Source organism: Pseudonaja textilis, chromosome 2 (assembly GCF_049901715.1).
Source record: "Pseudonaja textilis isolate UNSWEBS1 chromosome 2, rPseTex1.2, whole genome shotgun sequence".
In the NCBI taxonomy this organism is placed as follows: Eukaryota; Metazoa; Chordata; class Lepidosauria; order Squamata; family Elapidae; genus Pseudonaja; species Pseudonaja textilis.
The window spans coordinates 132,373,602-132,383,569 of NC_141991.1; the positions used below are offsets into that span (position 1 = coordinate 132,373,602).

The window sequence follows — 9,968 nt, forward strand, 5'->3', positions numbered from 1 at the left end:
AAGAAAACCTTAGTCAGATGGTTGAACTCTGAAGGCCCAGAAAGTCCAGAAGGAAAGAATAAACAGACAAAGAAGTTGTTTTAAACAGAGATCATGTCTCTAATGTGGGGATTCACCACACAAAGAGAACAACTTATTAGAATGAGAGTTGGGAAACAGGCTGGGAAGATAAATCTAGGCCTAACTTGAATTAGCATACAACATTTTAAAGGAATAACGAATAACCGTAATTAACCAATAATTATAAAAGGAAGTTTGCAAAATATTACACAATAACATTTGCAAAGTATTACATATTAGTGTTAAATATTATTACATTTTTTATTTTATTGACTAAATCTATTTTTTTTCAACTGTGGGATTCAGACAAACGCATTATTTTCCATTAAAACATTTATGCATATAATTTCAATGTCTTAGGCAGAAGCATTTGAGCTACCTGGCATATCTACCTTTTTCCTTCCTTCCTTCCTTCCTTCCTTCCTTCCTTCCTTCCTTCCTTCCTTCCTTCCTTCCTCCCTTCCTTCCTTCCTTCCTTCCTTCCTTCCTTCCTTCTATCACTCAAAGTGATTTAGCCCAGTCATAATGCTGTGATCTTGGTAAGAAGAGTTTGAGCATTATTTGCAAATGATTAATGGTTAATTAATGGTTGTGTTGCAATTCCAGCACATTTGAAACAAGCGCTATAATTCACACAAACTTTTTAAAAGCAAGACAAATAGAAGCCAATCACACACCCAAAATTGGAAGAAAATGGACTGATCTAGTGGAGAAGGAAAACAGGGTTTCTTTTTGTGAATATTCCCATAGACTATGACCTGCTGAAAAGGATGCTCTCTTTTGTGATTCATTTTAATTAATTAATTTGTTTGTTTCCTTTAAATTTGCTGCCCAGTGCCCATCTCATTTCGAAGTAACTCTGGGCAGCTTATATCATTCATTCTTTTCATATCAAACATAAAAAATTGTAGGGAAGGGAGCATATCCTCAGGGATCCTTTTGTATCTGACAATGGAAATGAAGCATAATCCAAAAATTTCATGCAGGTTTGGAAGATGGGTTTCAAGAAATAGCAGACAATAGCTTACCCAGTCTTGCAAGGCCTCAGTCAGAATTAGGGTGATCTGTGAAGTAACCCCTGAAACAATGGACATTTTAGCATCTATCTGTCTTCTGTCTCGCCAACAGGCCCGGATGGACAGCCAGAGTGAAGCTGTGGCAATCCAGGCTATCCGAAATGCCAAAGGAAATTCTTTGTGTGTGGATTGTGGGGCATTAAGTAAGTATGTGGCCATTCAGACTTTTTTTTTTTTGTAAATTTTATTTGAGTTTTCACAAAGAGAAAAAAAATACAAATAAAACATCTTTTTTGAAAGTAGCGTAATCCCAGGTTACATTTCTTCGTACAGACACAAATTCAGATTCATGCTCATTTTTATATTCTACTCCATATCTTATTACTATTTTACATTTTCTGCATAGCTTCTCCCCTCTTTTAATTTTCTCAATTTTATTTTAATTATCTCATCTCAATTTAAATCATTGTATTTATATTTTTTGTCTATCCTGTTTCAATTAACTATTATCTTTTCTCATTAAACAAAATTTCTCCTGTAGTTACTGATTGGAGTTTGACGCCTTTATATCTTTTCCCTAAAGTTGTAACATTCAATATAATACATAACTTCCATTTGGGTTCTTCTTGGTACATTCTTAAAATACACACTGTATTCTTAAAAAAAAGAAAAAAAATTATAAATGTATATAAATAAAACAACATTCCATTCCAATTCAATTCTATCATTAATATTAATATTCATTAAAGTCTTAACATCTTTAACATTACTTTTCAATTAAATATCATACTTCTATGGGAACAATTATAAGCTTTCCATAGTTAATTCCCCCCTCTTCACTTATATTTTATAAAACATTAACTAATTAAAATGTTCCCGTTTCTTCCTAATTCAATTTTCTCATTTATTTTATTTCACTTATTTTATTCACAAACATTTCACTAAATTACACTAATTATTTTATCCCTCATTTTAATCATACGTTGTTTCCAATTTTCTAAAATTATTTCTATTACTAATATAACAATACAACCTTATGTACCTTTACAGAATCCCTTTTTCAGTTAGATTTTCACCCATTATCTCTAAATAGATCCTGTTTCTCTATATCTTGCTCCGGTCCTTTGTAGCTACCCCCTTGTCTCTCTACCTGTATTTCTCTCTTCTGTATTCCCCTTTTCTGTTGCTTTCCAGTATTATACTTATTTTTTGAATTAGTTTTCTTTTCTTTGGTTGTTTTTTTAAGTCTTAAGTTCTCCATTCTCTTTCCCCCCTTTCCTTTTTCTTCCCCACATAGAATTACTTGTTCATTAAAGATGGCTTCTTCTTTGTCCCACTCTTCTTGTTTTGCAGTCTTTTCTTGTTGTTTTTCGTAGTTCCAAATCTCCATTTCTAAGAATTGAAAAACGAAGCCAAAAGAACCCTTTCCTTCTTGTGCATCTTCTTTGTACTTTTTAAGTTCCATTTTCAATTCATCCAGAAGTGGTGCCATTGTATACATTTTTAAACAACCACCCGATTGATTTTAGTCATTCAAATATAATAACCAAAAATCCAAAGATCACCAAATAATCCAAATACACGCAAGCTGTTTCTTTTTTGCTCTTTTTTTCCACCTTCTCTTCCTGGGGTTACTATTTAGTTGCAAAGTTTCAGTTAAAATGTATCTTTTAGAAGTCTTATTGAAGTTTTACTTTAGATTCTTTTTAATTCCAGGCAGTGTCCTCCCTCTTCCAGATCCTGCCCTTATTCTTTTTCTCTCCCTTCCTGCTTATGAAAAAAAAAAGGTTTTAATGTCCAGAAATCTTTATTATCCCTTTGACATTTTGTTTTATTTTCAGCTTGATTGCCTATTGATGTCAAAGCGGATTTTTCCCATTTCTGATTTAAGTCTCTTAATTGTCAGTATAGGAAAGGAGAGAGAAGAAGAAAAAAAAGCCAAACCTTTCCCTTTTCACTTTCCTTCACTGCTTCCGACTCTTCTTTGGGAGTGATGTTATTTTTTGTAAGTTTAAATTCCAGGGTACCTTAGTTGTTGCTTTTACAATTTAACCTGGTCAGCCAAAACTTTCACTTCTTATCTTCCTGCACATTCTTTTCCGGTCAAGTTCTTTGTGGTGGCCATTTCTGACCACCGCTATAACCTCCTTCGGGAAAGGGAGTAATGGCCAGCTGAGGAGGAGAGATGCAGCTCTCCTCGACCCTGCTGGAGGTCTTCCCCCTCTTCACCACCTCTACAGAGTGGCTTAGCCTCGAAACCAGCCGACTCGGGGCGCTCCAGTGGCGAGCCCAGACAGAAACCGCGCACTGCAACCATTATAAATATGAACCAGTTGTCAAGTATCCAAATGTAAAACAGGTGGCTATGGGGATACTGCAATGGTCATAGGTGTGAAAAATGATCCTTTTTTCAGTGACGATGTAACTTTGAATGGTCACTAAATGAACTGTGGTAAGTTGAGAGCTAACTGTGCTTTATATATTCTTTTTTTTATTAGCAATGTTATATTTTTGGTGGCACTTCATCATATCTTCTAGCTGTTATATTTTACCAATACAATATTGAAATCTTAAGAAAAGAAAAAGAAGGCAGAGGCAGGATACGCCAAAGAAATATGAATATAGTTGGATTTATTTCCACCACCTCCTTTAAGTTTTCAGGGATGGGGCTTTTTTAAAAAAAAGTCTGCTTTGAAGCTTCAGTCTGACAATTACTATATCAATAATATCTAGCTAAAGAAAGAAGCCACCTCCAGCACAGATGTTTCTGTCCTTTGGCCTGACGTTTCCCAGCTGACAGATTTGGCATACCAGCCTCAGCAGAGGAGATTACAGAAACCCTTCTCCTATGCAACCTCTGGCTCCTTTGCTTCCCAACTGGCACTCCTTTTTAAGAGAACTATTCTGTCCTCTATCATTACTGACTGAATGTATAAAGGCAGATAGATAACTCCACAAAGCATTCATACAAAGTCTTTTTATTGGTTCATCAGGCATCCTCAATATAACTTACAGTTACGTCGAGATTCATCGCAATGTCCAATTCTTTGCATAGCTGATTTTCTGATGTAAAAGGATTGTGATCTTTTTGTTTTTTTAAACAAATTTTATTCAATTTTTCACATAAAAACAAAAAGCTCTTTTTAGTGGACAACATATTTCCGGGTCATCGCTTTTACATACAAATATGACAATAGTTATACATTCATATATGCATACTTAATTCTATTATTACCTTTTCCATTCCAAACTTTCAGAAAGGAGAGAAACAAGCAAATTAATCCTAGCCTCTTACATTAATCTTAATCAAAACATCTTTTCATTTCTTTTCAATTATTTCAAATATAATCCTTTAATATTTATTTTAAAAATAGAAATAACAATATATATTTGCCTAATAATAATAATAAAAAAGTTACCAATGTCTCTCCTTCCTTTTAATAGTCTGTATTAATTTAATAGTCTGTATTTAAGTAGTTCTTTAATCTGTTACATTTTCTTTCCATCACACATTCTTTCTATAGATTCTAGATTAATACAAGTTTTAACACAAAAGAAAAAGAAACAAATATAGGTTTCCCCCCTTTACTGCTTTGAGTGTGACACCTCAGTGGTTAAAATATACCTTTATTCCATCATCTTAATTCCCAATAAACCATTATTTTTAAGTAGTTACAATAATAATCATTACATCTTTTCATTTGGATTCCGCAACATATTTTCCCCCCTTAATTTTATTTCTAATTTTAAAAAAGTAAAAGGAAAAAATGGACTATTCAGTTTCTAATCACTGATATTGACCTCATTTTTAAACATCTCCACATTCATTTCAATTATTAGAATTTCTTCAATAAACCTTAACTTTTATTTTAAGAATAAAAATAAAAATATATATTCATCTAATAATAGTTATCAGTGTCTATCCCTCCTTTAATAATCTATATTACCCTATTTTCTAAGTACTTTTTTAATTGCAAATATATTCTTGTTACCCCTTGTCACCCTGCAGAATCCCCTTTTTAATTCATCAACCGTTATCTCTTAAAAAATGATTTCTTTTCATCATTTTACTATTTCCGTATTTCTTTATTTTATGCACCTGTTTCTTACTACCTCTCCTCCCCCTCTTTTTCCCATATTTTTTCTCATTCCAATTTATATCCCTCTCTTTCTTGATATCTTCCTTTCTCCTTTTCTGCTGGATCTTTCTACCTCTCCTGATTTCACAGGTATTCCCCTTTTTGATTACCTTCTTAAATCTCAACTTTTTAGCCTTCCTTCTTTCCCCTCGTCTTTGTAATGTTCTTTGTGTTAATTGTCTATTTAAGATGTCTTCTCCTTGAATCGACTCCTCCTCCTCTGAAGTTCTTTCTTATTCTTCAATCTCCATTTCCATTTTTTCTAACACAGAGCAAAGTGATTCGCCTCTTTCCTGTAGTAGTTCTCTCATATTTTTAAGTTCCATTTTTAATTCCCAAAGAGATATCATCATTACACACTCTTATATTTTATAATCATTGAAGTCCACAAAAAACACTTTTGCTTTCCTTCTTTCTTCTTCTAGTTTTCTAAAGTTCTCAACTGTTCCAGCCCAGGGTCTATACCAAAAACATCAATCAATCCCACAATCAGTCTTTCCTTGCTTCTTTCTTTATTCTGCTTCAGATTTCACTTTCTAAGGTTCTTACTTTGTTTCAATATTTCTTTAACATTATATCAACACAAGTTCATACAGAAACAGGATGCTTTCCCTTTTGTTTGAGTTCAAGTTTTTGTCCAAAGATGGCACTCTCCATTATACAAAGTCTTCACCTTTCCCCCCTATTTTTTTATTTAGAGTTTTTCGAACCTCAATATTCCAGCACAATCCAATCTCCAAATTGTAAATTTTATTATTATTATTTTTTGACAATCTTAAGTCCAGCTTTATTTTATGCCTGTTTATTGCCAAAATATTTTAGTCCAATTTAACTAAATATTTAGTTCCAGCTTCTTCCTTTCCCGGTTTGAAGTCCCGCTTAGCTGTCAAAATTATTTTCTTATTTTTTTTTCCTGTCCCTTTGTATTTTCGCCACTCACTTTTCTTTTCTTAAAAGTTCAATGTTACCTTAATCCCGGGGTACTTTTTGTTTAGTTGTTTCGCCCAATTGTCACAGCTCAGATGTTATCCACCTCTTTCTTCACTCCTGCACAAATCTTAGTCCAGCTGAGTCCTCCTCTTCAGGATCGCCATTTTGGACCACCACTTCAGTCGTCTTCGGGGGGGAAAGGACCAAGCCCAGGAGGGGAGATGCGGCTCCCCTCAACCTGGCTTGCGGCTTCCCCTTACTCCACCACCCTTCCAAGGCAGCCTCAGCCCCTAATCGCAATGATCGGACCTTTCCAACAAAAGAGCATGGACCATAGCCACGGACAGTCGTGATCTACGGTCCATCGACGAGGAGGGCTCAACCCGGAACCAGGAGTGTGATCTTTCATCCCATAGTAGTGGAGCAAAGGGGAGAGATGCCAGCATGCTGCTGGGGTCCGAGCAAAAGTGAAGAAACCTCCCCCAACCCACCAAGGGTCAATTCAGTGACCAATCAGGATTACAGATGTGGCCACATGACATGGACTACATTTCCCAGGATACCTTCACCACATTTACCATGATGCATTCCCTTAAGGGGACAGCTCTCAATTTCTAACTAACGATCTCAATTCCCATTACCTGTAAACTGTCTGGACAGCACAGGAACAGATTGATTCAAAGAGAAGTCTCATTGCAGTGATTTTTCCACCCTTCCCTTTGGTTGGTCAGCTTGTGATGTCTCTCCCTCTTTCTCTCCTTTGTCTTTCCTTTTTCTTCCTCTATAAAAGGAAAGCCTCCAAGGCTAAGCCCCAATCTGAAAATGCTCCCTGATAATAAGGCTTGCTCCCAAGAAGACTGGGCTTTTCCCTTTACTACATTGAAATATCCCTCACTTGGCTAGTTACAATCTCTCATCCTAACTTGGGTTGCGTGTGACTTAGCACATCAGAACAATTCCCTTTAGTTTGGATTTACAGGTCTTTGCTTTGAAGAGAAAGGCCAGTTCCCTCCCCCTCATCCTACTTTCTAATTCCTCCATTTTCTTCACTCCAGATCCAACATGGGCCAGTCTGAACTTGGGGGCGCTGATCTGCATTGAATGTTCTGGCATCCACCGGAATCTGGGCACTCACCTGTCTCGTGTGCGCTCTCTTGACTTGGATGACTGGCCCCTGGAGCTCACCTTGGTGCTCACCTCTATCGGGAATGAAACAGCCAACAGCGTCTGGGAGAAATGCACACAGGGGCGCCGGAAACCCACCTGTGAGTCATCACGGTAAGTGCAGATAATCACATAATGTAGTGGAAGAATAGCCTCAGAGACATAGGCAGGCATAGTGTATCTATTTACCTGGGAGCTTAGCATTGTGGTGCATATACTTGGATCAACACAGAGAGAAGATAAATTACCACTGCATGATGTAGCTAACATTGGCCAAATTGCAGTGTTGCTGACTTGGTGTGTGGGAGGGGGGAATGTTGGGGATAACCAGATTCAAAGGGGTTAATTCTAAATATATCTTTAATTTTATAAACTCTCCATGTGGAAAGTAATCACTCTGTCCTTCTCTCTGCCTAAAGCAGTATTTCTCAACCTGGCTGAGAGAATTCTGGGAGTTGAAGTCCACACATCTTAAAGTTGCCAAGGTTAAGAAACATTGGCCTAGAGGAAGAAACTATGCGGAGGTGCGGGAAACAGTTGTCATCCATACAAAAGGGAATAGGACAACTTGCCACAGCCAAATTGCTGAGGCCAACTCACCATGGCCAACTCGCCATGGTCAACTTGCCATGACCAACTCATCACAGCCAATTCATCATAGCCAACTCACTGTGGGACAACCTGCCGCAGCCAATTTGCCATGGGAAAACTCACTGCGGGACAATGGAATAATTCTATCTAATTATTTAAAATCAATAAAAACTATTTTAATTGTTGCTGTTCACATTTTATTCTATTCCTCCTTTTGCAACCTTTCTTCAATGATTCTATTCCACCATTTCTTTGACATTAGTGTAACTTTTTTTTAATAAATTGTATTAATTTTCTACTAATTACATTTCTTAGTGCTTAATAAACATCGTGTTGTCTGAGTATTTAATTTGCTTAACAATACAAATGCCATTCTTATTCTCCACCCCTTTTTTCCAGCCACTGGCAGAATAAATTTCAAGTTTGATAATATTCTGTCCTCTTTCTGTTTGATTTTCAGCGTCAGTCTGTCCATTTCTGCACAGTCTAATATCCTCTTAATTAACTCTTCATCTTGAGGTGTTTCTTTATCTTTCCAATATTGTGCAAAGATAATCCTCACAGCTGTTAAAACATATAATACTAAAGATATACTGTACTTCTCTTATCAAATTTTTCTGATATCATCCCTAATAAAAACAGTTCAGGCTTAAAATCTACATGTTTTCCTATTATCTTTTCTAGCTATCTGTGTATTTTTTCCCTTATTTTTTGGCTTTAGCACAAGTCCACCACATATGATAGTATAACTTTCGTCCTGCAGCAAGTCGTCCCATGGTGAGCTGGCCATGGTGAGTTGTCCTGGTGCAAGTTGGCTGTGATGAGTTGGCTACAGCAAGTTGGCCATGGCAGATTGTCATAAACCCAGTTGAGACATGAGACTCATTCTAGCTCTTAGATCAAAAGATGTCCGTATAACTGCCTTGAATTTTTCACCGTAGAGATGAAATCAGTACACGAATGTCCTAATTTTACTCCTTGTCTTCATGCTTTATCTTGCTCTTCCATCCCTTTGACCATCTCTCTGCAGAAGAACCTACCATGTTTTGTTTTTCTTTTCGACTTTGTGTGCTTCTCATAACAGGTTGTCTCTGAGCACAGACTCTTATGGCAAACTTTCTTGATTTCCTTTTTTCAGGGAAGAGCGAGAGTCCTGGATCCGAGCCAAATATGAGCAGCGGCTATTCCTGGCACCACTACCAAATTCTGAACTCTCCCTTGGGTGCCAACTGTTCCAGGCTGCCTTGGACCAAGACCTGGGAGCTGTGCTACTCTTGCTAGCCCACAGTTCCAAGGAACAGATCAATGCTCCAACTGGGGACAAGGACCGGCGCACAGCTCTGCATGTGGCATGTGACCTTTCACATGTGGTTATCACCCAGCTTTTGGTCTGGGTAAGTTCTTGGCCGTAGAGGCACTTTTAAGTCCAAGGAGAGAGCAAAAAATATCTTAATGAAGGAAAGTGTGCTGTCCAAGAGAAAAGCTGACGTACATAGTAGACAGACCACCGACTGTTAGAACATTGATTTCTGAGAATGTAATGCATCCTCAGAATATATACATATATACATTTCCATATGTAGGCCTCCAATGGCATATTCCAAACTTCCTTCCATGATTTCAAATGTTCTTGCTCCTTACCGATATGGGAGGTTGGTAGTAGCTTGAAAATAGTTCTTTAGACTGAATTGGATCCATGTACAGCATGCATGGTGTCCCCTGGGCAGAAGCCAACAAACCCCTTATATTATGTCCATGGACTGTGTGAGCTTCATCCATAAGCTAGGCAACTGGTTTGAAGCAGAACTTCATGGTGAAGCCCATGCTTTGCATGCAGAAGTCCTCATCTCTCATTAAAAAGCACCATATAGGAAAATACTAGTGCCCAGGAAACCGAACAGAATCTCTAGTCAAAATAGCAGTCTCCTATTCTTTTTTTTTTGTAATCAAGGTTTTTTTTATTTCAATCTACACATACACAACATTACATTAAAAGTGTGGCATCAGTATATCATACATTTTAGTATAGAGAAAATTAATAATACCAATCATATCTCTTAATACGCAT

General features: G+C 36.8%; 1 protein-coding gene across 3 annotated transcripts in view; it reads left to right on the plus strand.

Moving 5' to 3' along the window:
• AGAP2 (ArfGAP with GTPase domain, ankyrin repeat and PH domain 2) overlaps positions 1 to 9,968 on the plus strand; it is a 172,882-nt gene that overhangs the window by 156,983 nt on the left and 5,931 nt on the right. For all 3 annotated transcript variants that reach the window (XM_087925312.1, XM_026714716.2, XM_087925311.1), the window contains 3 exons: positions 1,189 to 1,279; positions 7,201 to 7,423; positions 9,039 to 9,294. In XM_087925312.1, coding sequence (XP_087781438.1) covers positions 1,189 to 1,279; positions 7,201 to 7,423; positions 9,039 to 9,294 — 570 coding nt within the window. The remainder of the gene's footprint in view (positions 1 to 1,188; positions 1,280 to 7,200; positions 7,424 to 9,038; positions 9,295 to 9,968) is intronic.